A 17,528-nucleotide genomic window follows, 5' to 3' on the forward strand; every position below is an offset into this window, starting at 1 on the left:
GCACCAGAACCATCGCTGTTATTACCTTGATTGAAACATTTTGACATTTTTTACTTTAACTTATATAGAGTATTTGTAAAATATTTCTACTGCTCGAAAAACTAATAAATTGACTTCTATTTTTACAACTAAATCGAGGCATCGATTTATGACGTTGAGCAAGAACAGACCATAGATAAGTCTTCTGTCTGATTGTAAGTATTTTAAAATGCTTATTATTTAGATTCGACTTACTTTCCTAACCTGAGAATAATATAAATAAGGTAAAGGTGTCAAGTTAAGCACCATAAAACAATATATAATTTCAAAATAAATTCTGACTTATTTTATGTCAGGCTTTACAGGGTTATTGTGATCACAAAACACAACCGTAACCACTAGACATTGTAAAAGGTTAATTTATTAATTTATTAAATTTTTTCATAATGTTGCTTATTTCCAATACATTGATCAACAGATCTCAAAGGGGAAAAAAACATATTTATTAATTCTATAATATATCACAAATTACCAGATAATTCTTAAAACTAGTAGTAGCAAAAAGCAAGTTATAGGCCACTGGAATAATTGCATAGATCTGCAAAAACTATAAACAATTAAGCAAATAAAAAAGAAAAAAAAGATTCATCTTTAGTCCCTAGAAACTTAATGGCAAACGTGATTATTGATTTAATATTCCTATAAGGCTATCATGCCAAGTCAAATACATTAGTGCAGGCTTCATTAGCTAATCATCTCCTTGTCTGATGTAAAATTACACCACCTGCAGAAAGGAATATTTTATGTTTTATGAAACTCAAGTTTAATTATTTGAAAATGAAATTCCATTATTGAAAAGGTTTATGGTTGGATCAGGATGGGTATGTTAATCTGCCCTGTTTCTGCCCTAACAATGTGAAATTTAAAGCTTAAAGGAATTAGCTTGGAATGATTCTGAAAAAAATGGCCGTACAATTACTGTTGCACAACCATTAACATCCTGCCAGATGGCAGTTTTTTTTTTTCCATCCATCTGTTATGTCCGGGGTCTACAACCTTTTTTGACCCATTGCAAACCCATTGCATGTTTAATTTTCATGTTGAATACAAGAAGTCGTGGAGCCAACTTCACCTCATCCAGGTTCAAGTTCAGATCATCTCCTGGGGCCCGTTTCAGTAAGGAGGTTCAACCAACTCTGAGTTTAAACCTGAACTCTGAGTTGACTTAGATGGGAAACTCTGAGTTTTGGGTTTCAGAACAGCTGAATTGAGGTAGTTCAATTAACTCTGAGTAGACTGACTCTGAGTTCAGCACATGCACTCCAACTATGAAAAGCCACGATCAATGGAGCTCCGAAATTATGATTCACCATGCAGATGCACCCAACAAAAAAATGTTTGCATACTTCCGGGTCAATATGTAAGTTTAATTCTTAATTATTTTAATTAAGTTTAATTTTCATAGTATCCAAAAGGCAAAAGAAGAATGTGGCAGCAGCTAAAAATGAAAAATAAAATCATAATTCAATCAGGTAAAGCTTTAAGCATAACATTTTCATGGGTTTATGTTTAATGACTTTACAAACATGACATATTAATTAAATATCATTCAGTGTCTAATGTGGAGCAGCTTTTACCACATATACCCTTTTCACAGTGATGACGTGTTTTAATGGTCATCAATAACGTAAATCCTGCAACGTTTTTTGTATTTTTTTTTTAATGCATGTACATTTATAACACTAATACTTTGTATTATATTACTTTTGCATCATATTACAAAAAACAAGTTACCGCTGCTGTGAGAGTGTTTCTAATACAGTGTCTATGGGAGTGATGGTGAAAAATTACATCTTTCTCTCTTTCCACTTCCGTTATCAAACTCACTCTATTTTTTCCCTCTTTTTGAAAGTTGTTAAATCACTATTGTGGAGTTTTTCTTTTGCTATTTGAGCAAATAGGGACACAAAAAATATATATTTAATTTATTCTTTCATTCACCGCTATAAAAGTTAACCCTATGACGACTTCCGTTCTGAGAAACCCGGCAATGTGAAAAGGGTCTATGCTCTTTTCACATAATGAAATGTTCTCTGATCCCACTTGTTACATTTATTAATTAGGGTAATGACATTAAACAGTTTACTTCTACTCAGGCCAACCAAACACCAGCACCACTGACAGATGAAGAGGAGATGGAGGAAGAATATTAACATCCAACAGGAAAAAGAATAAAGTATTTGTAGGAAATAAAGATGACCATAAAAATTGTAAATAAATGTATTTAACAGCTGTGGTGGTGGTTATGGCATATATCTTGTACTACCATCTGGCAGCATCCTTTCATTCCATACAGTAATCCATTTTCAGAAAGTGTGATGATGGGAATATGAGCGTCATCAATGCATCCAACCACTGGAAATCCTAAAGGAAATTCTAATAATCAGGTTACTTCTAGAGGTTAATCAAGTGAACGTAAGGATCCTGTATAAAAGGACATGCCATTTTTGTCAGTTTGACAGTGTCCTCATGATGAAAATATAAGCAATGAATGAATGTTCCTCCACTGCAAAGAATGCTTTTCTCACTATGTATTTTTGTCAAGTGGCAGATAATTTAATTTGTTTTAAGTAAACTTCGCTTACTTTAGATTTAGATTAAATTTATAATTTGTTGATATTTGTACTTGAAATACGACCAAAGTACTCAGTAAAAAAAGCATTTGTGCAGTTTGAATGAATGAATAAACTATTTAAACACAGCTGGCGCTTTAAAAAAGGGGAGGAGACTGAAAGAAACTCTGGGTTTACCAAAGAAAACCTGCTCCTGACCAGGTTAGGTTCACAGAGTAAGTTATATGGTAACTGACTCTGAGTATAAGTTACCTCTCTTTCAGAAACGGGCTTGACTTACCCTGCTTTCTCGGGTTTGACATACCTCCCATTCTGAAACAGAAAACCCAGAGTTTCCCTTATTTCAGGGTTAACATACTCAGAGTTTTCACTTAACCTCCTTTCTGAAACGGGCCCCAGATCTCCTCACCTAATAATCAGCAAATGGGTTTTTTTCTCAGTCATCGAGAGTTCATTTCTGCCTGCCTTTGCACAGGAATTTGTCATTCAGATCACACCTTATCAAAATTCTGCACTTATTGGGGAAAAAATAACAACCTAAACAACAAAGTATGGTTTAAATTAGGGCTGCACAATATTGGGAAAAATATCTGACATTGCGATTATTTTGTTTGTCTGCAATATGAAAACAATTTCACCAGATGACTTTAATAGCTCTATTTGGAAAGATTTAATCATTTCATTGTACAATTATTGGTGTGATTTAGTACGGGAGAGAATCTGCATAGAAACAAATAAATTACAAGCATAGATAAATACAATAGAATGATACAAATGAAATGTGTCAAGTCTAACAGCATTTCAGGAACAGAAAATGAATAATCAAATGTAAAATAACACTACAAAGTTTTCAAATATATATAATTCAAATAAATATAATTCATCTTTGTTAAAGCTTCAAAAGTGATTTTTTTCTTTGTATTCTGATTAACATTAATGACAGACAGCAGCAGGAATATTAGGCTGCTGTTACTTCAAGAGCTAATGCATGGATCCAATATAATGATATGCATCCATTTTCTTTCACAATTGTTTATGTTTACATAAACCATAAGCAACTCTTTACGAGGATACTCCCTGAGACAGGAAAATTTGACATTTGTTTGAGTGTATGTTTCTGTTCAAGCACAAATATCAACGGAAGAGAACTGAATTCCATGTTTGTGTGCTGTCTGCAGGTTCAGAATTGAGTTCTCTATTCTCTTCTTGTGCTCGAATGGCTTGAAATCGCTTGAATGTTTCAAGTGACAGGACCTCAAACAAGTGCAAATGCAAAACTTTCACTCTACGACGGTTAAACTGTTATGAGAAATCACATGCAGAAATCTGCGCGGATCAACTATGATCCCTGTGAACTCGCGATTATGATGGTAAAACAATATATCGTGCAGCCCTAGTTTAAATGTGCTAATAGTTAGATAAAGTGGTTGAGGAGTAGAATTTTCAGACAGATCGAACCAGCCAGGGATAGTGACATAAAAACGTAAACAGACCAAACTCCAGGTCTAGCATACTAGTCCAAATTCATATTAGAACTTATAACAAGTTAGTTAAAATAGTTGATATTAGCATAGCCACAGGTTGATTAAATATACTTGGTTGGAGGAAACATTGGAATGGTCTTCAGGCTGGAGCTGCTCACCACATCTTGACATCCTTGAGCTCTAGATCTCCCGCAATCTCTAGCACATCCACACAACTCAGATCCTGTACACGGTGCTTGTAACTCAGCTGGTGGAACCCGTTTACTGCCACTTTAAACTCCTGAGCTTCACACAGGATGATCATCTGCCATGGAAGAGCATGAGGTAGAAGTCAGGGTTCAAAGAGCAGATACTACTCAAAAATACAGAGCTACAATGGATAAGATGCTCAAGCAGGAACTGATGAAATGGTTTTGTAAGCCATTTTACTTCTGTAATGTGGCACATTTCAAAGTGAAGCAAAAGGCTCTGTTTTGTAATGCATCCAATTACAGTTGCAAGAAAAAGTATGTCAACCACTTGCAGAATCTGTGAAAATGTGAATAATTTCAAGTACATAAAAGAGATCATACAAAATGCATGTTATTTTTTATTTAGTACTGTCCTGAATAAGGTATTTTACATAAAACATGTTTACATATAGTCCACTAGGCAAAACAAATTGAGGGATTCAAACACAACTACTAAAAAAGGTTGAAACATTCACTGATGCTCCAGAAGGAAACACGATGCATTAAAAGCTGGGGATGAAAACTTTTGAGCAGGATGATGATGTCCAAATGTTTCTTTTGTTTAAATATATAAATTGGTCTTGTGGACTATATGTAAAAAACATTTATGTAAAATATCTTATTCATGACGGTACTAAATAAAAAATAACATGCATTTTGTATGATCTCTTATTTAGTTAAAATTATTCACATTTTCACAGATTCTGCAAGTGGTTCACATACTTTTTCTTGCCACTGTAGGCACACATTCCATGTTCTCATTGTAAGCACTCTTAGGTAAAATAAATAAACTAATGTTCATTAATTAATCAATAATGTACAATTATTCTAGCACTAGATTTCCAGCAAATGTTTGTGTCCTCCCATATAAAACAGTGATTCAAATTCTAATTACTAAAAATGTAACAATTCCTTAAAATTGTTACACCCTTAAAATAACATTTGGACATTTTTATAGCATGAAAGGAAGAACATAACATTGCTGTAACATGCATTACCATTAAATTAACTAATTTACATTGAATTACTTATAATATTAGTCTTAAAACAATGCCTAATTTGGCTATTTGAGCTATTTGTCAATTAATGTGGCGTTAGCTTAAAAATTCTGAGGTAAAAGAAAGTTATTACATTATGACAAAAGGTTACAGACAAGCATTTTTTTCTTTGGAATAATGTGAATTTAATGAACCAGGAATGTGCATTAAGAAACTAAATAGAGTTTATTTAGATTTCATGATGACTTTACTTTTCTGGAAATGCTCTCATTCAGGGTGAGTTCACACTTACTAGTGCAGTTAATTTGAATAAGTGTGAACACTGCAATTCAAACCTTAGTGCACACCAAACAAGATTCCAAATTAACTGAAATAAACTGAAAAAAGGACCCTTAAAAGAAAAAATGCTCAAGCATACCTGTTTTTTTTTTTTTTGTCATATGAGCTACAGTTCAGTACAGGCCTCAGAACCGCATCTGGCAGCAGATCGTCATTTTTTGTGTGTAACGGAGGAATTCCTAGTGCTGTTTTGACTCCTTTACACATTTTATAAGCTCTTTACGAATTCTCAGCTGGTAAAAATACCATTGTATGTTCGCAAATACAACGAGCGCATTTAGAACAGCACTGTTTTGCATGTTCGGTAAGTTAAGTTGCAAAATATACCTCATAAAAAGCCATTTTTTGTTTTGTATCTTTAGATTTGCTGTTAAAAATTACAGTGTGATTGCTAAGCGAACCAGGACTAAATGTATCCTTTTCTTTTTTGGTCCGGACCAAAAGAACCAAGAGAACCAAACTACAAGTTGTGAACACTATTAGTGACAGTAAATTGTTACCTCAAAGTATTGACCAGGTGAGAAAGGAAAGCTGGAGAGGGAGCGCTCCTCGAACCCCCAACACCCCGACAGGAAAGAGTTTCGAGAAAAGGATCCAGTTTTGAAACGAGGGTTTAAGTGAAAAGCAATGTCCTCTGAGTTACTGATGCGCAAGTTTACTGTGAAACTATGGAGATAAAAGAAGATATAAAAGACATCAATAATAATTTAATGAGAAATGGGTTAAAAATGAACAAAAAAATGTTTAATATATATTACACATCTATAATATTCCAGTGGTATTCCTGCTGGTGGTTTTCTTTTCATACCTTTGTGGGGAACCAGTGATCTGCCCCTTCACCATAATGGAATCTCCTGGACTCAATCCTTTCGCAAGTTTGCTCTTAAATGGAAGACTCTGAAGTGAAAAAATAACACATCTGACAATGGTTTCAGATTCAGCAGAATGAAGACAGCGCAATTCACTCAATAATAATTAATTCACAGCTTTTAATACCAGGGTGTTATTATGGTAGTCACTAAAGGCTGGAATACACTACATGACTTTTAAAATCTGCAGACTGGCTCTGACTTTCAGCAACTCGTCCAGAATGCAAACGGGGCAAAATCTGTTAAAAATTCGTGTAGTGTTTTCCACCCTTAAGGCAGTGATCTTCAACCCTGCTCCTGGAGACCCACTTTCCTGCAGAGATTAGCTCCCAACCTAAATCAAACACACCTGAACCAGCTAATCAAGTTCTTTAGGACAGAGATGGGCTGCATACGAAATTACATACTTCCCATTTAGTAGGCGAAAAACAGTAGTTTGTCCAAATTCACAGTAAAAGAGTAGGCAAAAAGTTGATCTACTACTTTCGGCGAGATTCTGAAGCATGCATACGATGGACACTTTAATATCCCATGAGATCTTATTATTTGGATATATGAGGGTCTGTGGCCCTACCATTGGAGGAAGCATAACAGCCAATTTGGATCATGTGTGCCTTGATAACAAATCACATTACAGCCTTGACAGTAAATTGAGCTGTGCAACAATCTATCACTGTTTGCGGATACCATAGAAATTAATAGAAGTTGCCGTGGGCCGTGGCGTGAACTAAATGCTACCCGTCGCAACATTATCCATGACATCTCTTATAAAACAGCATTTTTTGGTGTAAACTAAAAAAAAAAAAGATAATTCCAAAACAAATATTTAATGTAAAACTTCACGTCACTTCATTAAAAGAAGAGCTGTTTTCCCACAAAAGTAGTTTATTCAGCAGAAATTCATTCAAAAAACAAAACAAAAAAAACTCTGGTCTCCTTTCCAGTGTAACACAGCATTGCCTTTAAAGCTTGCCTCAAAGTGGCTTTGTCCAGGATCTCTTGAAAATCACATGCAGGTGTGCTGAAGCAGGATGGATATAAACTTTACAGGACAGTGGGTCTCCAGGAGCAGGGTTGAAGATCTCTGCCTTAAGGGCTGCGTTTACACTGCAAGTCTTAGTGCACAGATCCGATCTTTATCCATAAAAACCATATCCAATTTTGTTGCCATTCACTTTAGACATGACTTGTATCCAATATCTGTGTTTACATTAATTCCCTCCCATTAATTCCCATAATTAATTCCCCAAGTGATTGTCAGTGTTCGCTTTACAATGCACATGATAGACTCTCTGGTTTTGAATGGCCGTGCTATTGAAATTATTTATATAATTCATATTGAGTGGCCATGATTATTAAATAGGCATGATCATTTTCGGTTGTTGTTTTATCTATGGCTCGTTAGATCTAGAAATTTTAAGTGAAATAAAGTAGCGCAAATCGAATGAATCGACGAGAGTGAGTGAGAGAGAGAGAAATAGTGAAGCTTGTTGGTTTAATTACAGCGACTAGATCTCCTCATTGCTGAGAACTATAGCTTTCAGTAGTGCAGCTTTATTTATAAAACTAACAGGGGAGAGGTTGAAAACCAGCAGAATGTTTCTGTACGCATGCAATTTCTTTCCTTTATAAAGTTCCCACCTTAATAAAAAAAAGTTGTGAGCGTGCGAATACAGGCACATCTACTTCATAATACAATATTAAAAAGCTATCTTTGTGGGCAAACGGTTGCCCTTGCCTTGTGGTTTGGAATTCAAAAGGGAATCGGATATACTTGTTTAGACATATGTGGATCTCCAGATATCGAATATGTATCTAATTTAAAACTACATTTGGAAGTAGCTCAGATCGGATGCAAAAAAAAAAAAAACGGATCACAAGCATATTTTTGCGTTTACATGTATGCAATAAATTCAGATCTGTGTCAAAAATCAGATTTTTTTGTGCCAGAGTAAATGCAGCCAAGGTGGTCCAAGTGCAATGCAATACTGTATGGTTGCTAAGGTGTTGCTAAGCCATCTGTTAGAGTGTTATGAGTGGTTCCCAGGGCATTGTTAGTGGGTTGTTAGAGTTTTCTGATGGTTGGTTACTGGCAGTGTTGGGATACCCAAGCCACGCTGTAGTAACAGAAACCAAGCCATTGACAAAATGTTGTCTCCATCATTCTTGGCTAGAAAAAAATCTCAGATTTACATGGAAGCAATTATCAAATTACATCTGGTTAAGTCATGGTATAAATCTAAAGGTGATGATACACGGGGCAACTTTTGAGCAATGTTGCTGGTCAATGTTGCTTGGACACTTTCCCATTGAGAATGGGCAACACATTTCTATCTGGATACTTTAGATCAGTCGTGGACCCTGTGTCTCACCTGGTTGTCCGTTGGCGGCAACATTGCTTAGCAACATTGCTCAAAAAGTTGCCCCGTGTATCATCACCTTTAGGGATTATTTTTGCCAATGTCATAATTTGCTAAGTATAAGCAAGTCTGATTACTTAGAAAAATAATGGCTACTTAAAGGGTTAGTTCACCCAAAAATGAAAATTCTGTCATTAATTACTCACCCTCACGTCGTTCGAGACCCGTAAGACCTCCGTTCATATTCGGAACACAAATGAAGATATTTTTGTTGAAAGCTGATGGCTGAGAAAGGCCTCCATTGGCATTCAGTACACTTATACTCCCAAGACGGATAAAAGGCACTCAAAACATCGTTACAAAGTCCATCTCACCACAGTGACTCTACAATAATCTTACGATGCGACGACAATAGTTTTTGTGCGCAAAAAAAATCAAAATAACACCTTTTTCCAACTTGTTACTGCCTTCTGTGTGTGCCTCCACGACGCATGTGCGAGAATATGACGCAGATCCGGCGTTCGGACAGATGACCCAGAAGTGATTTGTTTACAATCAGAGGAAGACGCGCGTATCTCAGCTGTTGGATTCTACATTGATCGTGCTTTAGGTCTCGGCGTAGTGCTCAAAATAGGGTTAAAGTGTGCATTTCATGGAATCCTGAGCCCCGGCGCTACGTCATATTCTCGCGCATGCGTCGTGGAGGCACACGCGGAAGGCAATAACAAGCTGGATAAAGGTGTTATTTTGATTTTTTTTTGCGCACAAAAACTAGTCGTCGCATCGTAAGATTATTGTAGAGTCACTGTGGTGAGATGGACTTTGTAACGATGTTTTGAGTGCCTTTTATCGGTCTTGGGAGTATAAGTGTACTGAATGCCAATGGAGGCTTTTCTCAGCCATCAGCTTTCAACAAAAATATCTTCATTTGTGTTCCGAATATGAACGGAGGTCTTACGGGTCTCGAACGACATAAGGGTGAGTAATTAATGACAGAATTTTCATTTTTGGGTGAACTAACCCTTTAAGTTGAACATTTTGAGGCGTCATTGAAGTGCAGGCTAAAGTTTAATACTTCATCTTAGGGGATTGTTCAACCAAAAATGTAAATTCTGTCTTCATTTACTCAACCTCATGTTGTTCCAAACCTGTGTGAATTTCTTCTGTGAAACACAGAAGAAGATATTTTTAAGAATGTTGGCAACCAAGCAGTTTGGTTACCATTGACTTCTACTGTATGGACAAAATAAACACTGAAACATTTCTCAAAATATCTTCTTTTATGTTCCATGCAAGAAAGAACATCATACAAGAACAACATTCGAGAGAGTAAATTATGACAGAATTCAAATTTTGGGGTGAACTATCCCTTTAAGTATGACTCCCAAGAATGAGCAACAGCTATAGTGATGCTTGACTTAGCAAACACCATTAACAATAAGACACTATACACCATTTCTTGAGGTTGTACTCTACCTACAAGTTCCTAATCAGTAAAGGCCTGATTTAAGGGTCAAAGTGACCAAATAATAATGCCAATGTCCTGGTTTCTGTCCAGACTGCGAGGCATCCATCTTAATTTGATTTCAATAATTCTGAAATTGAGTTATCCTGTTTGATCTGTAGTTAAAAGTAATGCTGCCATATAAAAACTGCCATCGCATGTGAAAACAATTTCATGTTTGGCCTTCAGGAAATTATTCAGCCTGACATGTACTCACCGTGTCACCTGACTCCGACATGACTGACTATTGAAAGAGGAGGGGAATGTTATAATTAAACAGCTTCAGCTAAACTATCTATTTTACTGCAAAACAAAGATATCACTTCACTAACACACGTGTACACACACTACTGTACAAAAGTTTGGGGTCATTAATTAAGTATTTGTTTTTAAATAAATTAATCCTTTTATTCAGCACGGACACATTAAATCAAAATGTTTTTGTTTTTTACTTCAAATAAATGCTTTTCTTTTGAACTGTCTATTAATCAAGAAATCTTGAATATTAAGCAGCACAACTGTTTTCAACACTGATAATAATAAGAAATGTTTCATGAGCAGCAAATCAGCATATTAGAATGATTTCTGACGGATCATGTGACACTGAAGACTGGAGTAATGTTGTTGAAAATTCAGCTTTGACATCACAGGAATAAATTGCATTTTAAAATTTATTAAAATAGAAAACAGTTGTTTTAAATTATAATAATATTTCACAGTATTACTGTTTTCAATGTATTTTTGACCAAATAAATACAGCCTTTGTGAACATAAGAGACTTCTTTCAAAGCATTACTAAAATCTTACTAACCCCAAACATTTGAACAGCAGTGTGCATATATAAATAGAATATATGTATATAACATTAGCATAGTCACTTACATAAGGCTGTGATCTTTTGCTCACAGCTACGTTTGGAGGTGTGATGGGGTTCTGAAAATAAAATGACATTAATGTTTACATCCCAAAATGCAGTACCAACCACATCATCACAAACAGTAAATGTACTGATCAAATAAACAGTGTGTGCATCATGTACCATGTAGCCCTGACCTACAGTCTACAATTGATCTAATAGTATTCTCTACATGTCTACATATCTTACACTCCCCGGACAAAAAAAGGGATTTAAAAGGGTTTAAATAGGCAAATGCATTATTGCAATTATGTTTCTAGCATGTTATATGTTTGGCAACAGTTCTTGTAACCCTAACTGATGGCATGTGTAGCTTTTCATTTCTTAAACAACCACATCATGGCCATATTCCAGGATGACAGTGTCAAGATTCATCAGGCTCAAATTGTGAAAGAATGGTTGGGAGGGAGTATGTAGAATCTTCATTCACACATGAATCGGCACCTCTGAGTCCAGACCTTAAAGCTACACTGTGTGATATTTTCCCCCATCTAGTGGTGAAAAGGTATATGACCATCCAGTGAATATTAGTTTCTGTTCCTCTCAATTCCAATTTCGTTTTAACTCCTACGGTGGCCGATTTAGTCGAAGATTAACATGGCTTCCAGTTCGACCTCGTCCACATTCGACACGGTGCCATTGAGTGTTAAAACGCGAAAGGCGAAGCTTGAATTTACAGGTATGTCCCTCTTTGGCTAATGTACTTTCAAGATGGAGGGGCAACATGGCAACCGGCATTCGAACCCATGTATTTTCAATGGCCTATTATAAACTTACGAGAATACTTTATTACTTGAAAGAAGTAAATATAAATTAATGAGCACATATATTTGAAAGAACTAAATGTTTTTAGCTAAGAATAAACTAAAAAAGTTACACAGTGTAGCTTTAAATTCATTGAGCGTCTTTCTGATGTTCTGAAGGAGACTTTACAGAGTGCTCGACTCTTGCATTGTCAACACAAGTTATTGACCAAAAATTGATACACCTCTTTATTGGAAATAAATGTTGTAATGTTATTTCCATCAAGAGGTGCATCAATTTCTTTACATGGTTGTTTAAGAAATGAAAAGCTACACACTCCATTAATTAGGGTTAGAAGAACAGTTGCCAAACTGTTAGAAACATATTAATCACTGCAATAATGATCCAATCATAGACTCTTAAGCAATTGTATATTGTATATTTAATTGTATATTTGACAGTGTTTGTGAATATATCTGTCCCATTATCTGTCAGTTTTCAAGCTGCCTTAATGCAAATTCGAAAATGTTCTTAAAATGTTTGGGATATTTAAAAAAAGAGAAAAAAAGCTTGTTACCTTACTCACTGAACTGGGAATAAACCCAATGGCCTGAATTTGAACCTTCCCTGATATGGCCAGTGTGTCCACCTTCTTGAGCTCTAACCTGTGCCTGTACTCCAGTAGATGAGAGCCATTTACCGCCACCTGGAGGCAATAAAACAAAGGATATCCTTATTTTAAAAACAAAAAACAAAATAATTTGTGAAATCACAAAACATTTTTCCTTCTTATAAAGGACAAACAAACTAATGCTTGAGAGTGCCGTCAGCTCTCATTGGCTTAGAAAAACTTATCTTATCTAAAATTATAGTACAATTCTAATATCATATTTAATGTGTGAGAATAAAGTACAACCTCAATAGAATCATACAGAGCCCGTAAAAAGACAGCGATGGACACAATACGAGATGGGAGGAAAAATTGTATTTGCTTATTCTGCATGACCATATTCTACATCCCTTAATCCTATCCTGTACCTAGCAAACCTTTTGCGTTCTCTCAAAAACTTTCTTAAAGAAACTTTTAATTTGCTCACAAAACCTTGTGTTCACTCGCAAAATATAGTTTTTCTATCCATCTCATATTAATTCTATCACCAGTTATGCCTAACCCTAATGTAAAGTTCTGCAAGTGAATACAAAGTTCCTTGGGGAAACGAAAAAGTTTTGTTAGTGAATGTAAATACATTTATTCCTTCCTATCTAATTTTTTTTATTACCATGTCCAGAATTATGTGATTTTAATCATATTTCTGAAATCATGTCTTTATTTGAATTATGGCCAAGACACATTTTGGGAGTTAAACTCCCTTGACATTAGATGCAGTAGTATTTCAAATGCATCCATTTCATCTGTACCAAAGAACATGCAGTATCTGCTTTTGCTAACTTGCATAGATCTCTATACCACAATGAGAATTTTTTATTTCTCCCCTGACTGCAGCCGCCTACTCTCGTCTACATTCAAGATGTTTGGCATCTCGAACAAAGTCTAATGTTCTGATCCACAAAGCCACCGTGTTTACACTTTAGGGACAGCTTACCTGCTGCATATTAAGTAGAAAGTATTTTAAAAAGTGCAGTAAATTATTTTTGAGAAATAGTGTTGATTTCTGAAATCAACCCAAACAAACACACCCCTTGCTTCATTGCTTCGTCCCCAAAATCAACGAACACGCAATGCAAGAGTGGATGGCCCTGTGCCAAATGGCACCCTAACACTCGCGGTCTTCCTACGAGTCCGCACTTTTGTGACGTAACACAGCTTTGACTGTCGAGAAGGGCCCTGTTCCAAATGGTACCCTAAACACTTGCAGTCTTAGTTCCTACGAGTCCGCACTTTCGTGATGTAATGCCGCTTTGACTGTCGGGAAAAAGTCTGCTGCAGAGCTCACTTCAGAGTGGGCTGGGAAAAAGTGTGCATTGAGGGCACATATCGACCGCAAAGGGGGCGTCCACGAGAACCCTTCTGAACCCTAAATTGTAGTATTGTAGTCAAGACCACCTAATCCAAGACCAAGTTGAGACCAAGACCAATGTGTGTTGAGACCAAGACAAGACCAAGATCAAGGCAGGGCTAGACTGAGTTAAGACCAAAACCAGACCAGCACTCCTTAAATTCATAAAGATTCATAAAGAAGAGAAATTATTTATTTTTAATCAATAAATATAATTAGAATAAGACACTATACAGAGCTGTTACCAATTAAATCATTAACAACAAAATTCATCTTTGCACTGCAGAGGTGGTATAGAAGATGCATCTGAATTGGTAAATTAAAATGCACAAATAATATTAAGAATAATGTTGTTTGTATTAAAATAACGATGTTTGTATTAAAAGAAATATCATGTTTCATGGTAGTCATGTTCAAATTTGTGAAAACAGCTCTCGTTATATCACGTTATAATATAAAAATCCAGAACTCAAACAAGTACTTTTTTGCAACGGTATCTTGAATTTTGTGTGCATTTGTATTAATTTTAGTGACAATTTTGACACTAAGTTTTACATCTAATCACATTAATGATGTTAATAAATAAATCCTACAAAGCACCGTCAATTTAGTGAAATCCCAGCAGTTGTGGTCTTTACCAGTCTTGAAACAAAATCCAGAGTCCTCTAAGTCTGAGACCGAGACAAGAAGACAACCAAAACCTTCAAAAAAAGCCACGTCTCGAGTACTACAACACCACTAAAATGACAACTGGGACACCCTATGATCCTATGGACTTAATGGGACAGTTCACCCAAAAATGAAAATTTGCCCATGATTTACTCACCCTCAAGTCATCCTAGGTGTATATGACATTCTTCTTTCAGACGAATACAATCGGAGTTATAATAAAAAAACTGTCCTGACTCTTCCAAGCTTTATAATGGCAGTGAATGGCTGTTTCTGTTTTGAAGTCCATAAAAGTGCATCTATCCATCATAAAACTGCTCCACACGGCTCCGGGGGGTGCCTTCTGAAGTGAAGCGATGCGTTTGTGTAAGAAAAATATCCATATTTAAAACAACAAAAGTGCACATCAAGGGCGTATATAGACCACAAAGGGGTCGCTCGCCAACACCCTTCTGAAACCAAAAAGGACAAATGGGACACCCCACGGTCTCATGGGCTTCACGTACACGTGGCAGCCATTGTACGCCTATAATATGAAGTGTGTCATTTGGGTCAGGGCCAAAGTCTCTTTATCATAGCTAAAGCGAAGATGACAAACAAATAACTAGCAAGAACAAAAAATAAACTTTAGCTTTTCCTTTATAAAGACAGCTAATATAAAATCGCTAATGTTGTATCATTTCAAACAAGAGAATGAATTAAAGTTGACATCATATGGCACCAGAGACAGATGCCACTAAACAGAGGAGGCAAAGTGATAAAACTCAAGTTTATAACCTTGAACAAATCTTTCTGTACGAGTATGATGATCTCAAAGGCAGCGCCGTGCCTGAAGGGCATCAGGTAGTGGATCTCCTCTTTTCCCCAGCTCTCCTTCTGCAGCGTGTTACAGACGATGTAGGGAGAGCGCTTGAAGCGAGGATTGAAATGAAAAGCCACATCTGCCCGAGGCTTCACACTGCTGCCACAGGATAGGTCAACCTGAAATCTGCAAGACAATTTAATACTTCTCACTGTTTGGACTGGATGTGGCTAAAATTCAAATGTTTCAACAGATTTCAACTGTATTCTTTTTGTTCTATGGTTGTTAACCATCTTGGCAAGTTTGAACATGCGGTCATCATTTATTTGTGCAACTTTTAATGAATAGATTTTATTGTTTTAGCCCCTGTTCAGAACACGGACTTTCAATCTTAACATTTTAGGATCTTCATCTAAACAAAGAATAAAATAAACTATTTCAATTATTTTTGTGTGAAAATTATTCATTATAAATTTTAGAATTTATAAATTATTATAAATCTTTACACATATTTTTATTTACACAAACTGCTCAGTCCTCAATTGTGCCATCATTTTCAATATGGTCAACAATTTTACCATTAATGTTTTTTTTTTTAAAACATTACTGTAGTTGGTTACCATAGAGACAACGGTGTTAATGATACGCATGCTGGAGATTAGATTTGAGACGTGATGTGTGAAGAAAATTAAAGATTAACATTATTTTTGAACAAATTATTTTTATTGTGCATCTTTAAGTTATGTAAATATAAATTAATTGTGTATACGAGATACATACAATTCTAGCCATGAAGTTAGGCAAAAGAGTTGTCAAATTTAAATGTCTGTACCACTTTAGTTTAGGGTCCAATTCTCACTATTAACTAGTTGCTTATTGGCATGAATACTTATAAAGCACATATTAATGCCTTATTCTGCATGACCATATTCTACATCTCTTAATCATACCTAATACCTAAACTTAACAATACTAAAAATAAGTAATTTGGAGTTTATTGTAGAAAAAGTTGAAGTTAATAGTTAGTTAATATAGTGAGAATTGGATCCTAATCTAAAGTGTGACCAAAATGTAATTTCCATCATAGAATGTTATCAAACACATCATTTCAGGGTGGAAGATTGGAAATGACATTTCGTTCCAGGAAAAAAAAAGATACAATTAAAAATTAAAGAACTCTAGTGTTGCATTTATGTCCACATAGTTAGTTGACAGTAAAAGTGTGTATATACAGGTAAACATGGTTCATGAGGACAGTTCCTGTGTCCTCGTAAACCAAATGGCTTTTAAAAAAAACATACTAAACTGTTTTTTGTGATGGGTAGGTTTAGGGGTAGGGCTAGTGTAGGGGGATAGAATAGAATACACGGTCTGTACAGTATAAAAACCATTACACCTATATTGATATCATATTTCCCTGCTTAAGTGAGGTCAGCATATTCAAAATAAAGAGGAAGGTGGCTTATAACTAGAAAGACCCCTTACACCTCAACTGTTACAGGACTAACGTACCTTTTTGTCTAGGGACTGTAGTGACATTTAAGATGGAAAGGGTATGGATGCTTTTTAAGTCCTCACCTGTCAGAATCACTGGGTACGCTGCCCTGGATGAGTACCATCTCTCCGGGTTGAAGTCCGCCCAGGATGGTCCCAGCATAAGGAATCGTCTACAGGCAGAAATTGGGACACAATGACTCAGTTCGCCCTATCTTACAAGTCTACAAGATACAACCATTTGCGCTTTCATTAACAGATAACAAATAACTTAAGAAGTATAAGTAGGGTAAGTCTTACTGGATTCATTACTGTTTGTTTCGCATTTGCGACAGACATATTTGCGATGCCGTTCAGAAAGTCTCTTTATATGCTGTTGTTACGAGTTAATCACCAGCTGAGGAAGAAAATATAAACGCATTCTTCACTTTCACTTCCGTATGTATTCAGTGACCAATCAAAGTGCGATATGAGCGCAACGCGTTCAGT

The 17,528-nt window shown here is 35.8% G+C and overlaps 1 protein-coding gene across 2 annotated transcripts; it reads right to left on the reverse strand.

Moving 5' to 3' along the window:
- Positions 1-1,389: 1,389 nt before the first annotated feature.
- On the reverse strand, positions 1,390-17,505 carry lgals8a (galectin 8a). Of its 2 annotated transcripts, XR_013817626.1 has the most exons (10): positions 17,340-17,490; positions 17,124-17,212; positions 15,521-15,731; positions 12,634-12,762; positions 11,279-11,329; positions 10,614-10,640; positions 6,472-6,560; positions 6,164-6,329; positions 4,021-4,400; positions 1,704-3,179 (listed from the first exon to the last, which is right to left on the reverse strand). XR_013817626.1 is itself a non-coding variant. In XM_079831168.1 (9 exons), the coding sequence occupies exons 1-9, from the start codon at positions 17,376-17,378 to the stop codon at positions 4,251-4,253; spliced, it is 951 nt and encodes a 316-aa protein (XP_079687294.1). In that variant the 5' UTR covers positions 17,379-17,505; the 3' UTR covers positions 1,390-4,250. The 2 variants fall into 2 exon arrangements, 1 of the variants encoding a protein (XP_079687294.1); XM_079831168.1 differs by having other exon boundaries at positions 1,390-4,400; positions 17,340-17,505.
- Between the last annotated feature and the right edge of the window lie 23 nt (positions 17,506-17,528).

This window comes from Gobio gobio (genome assembly GCF_949357685.1).
Source record: "Gobio gobio genome assembly, chromosome: 12".
Taxonomy (NCBI): domain Eukaryota; kingdom Metazoa; phylum Chordata; class Actinopteri; order Cypriniformes; family Gobionidae; genus Gobio; species Gobio gobio.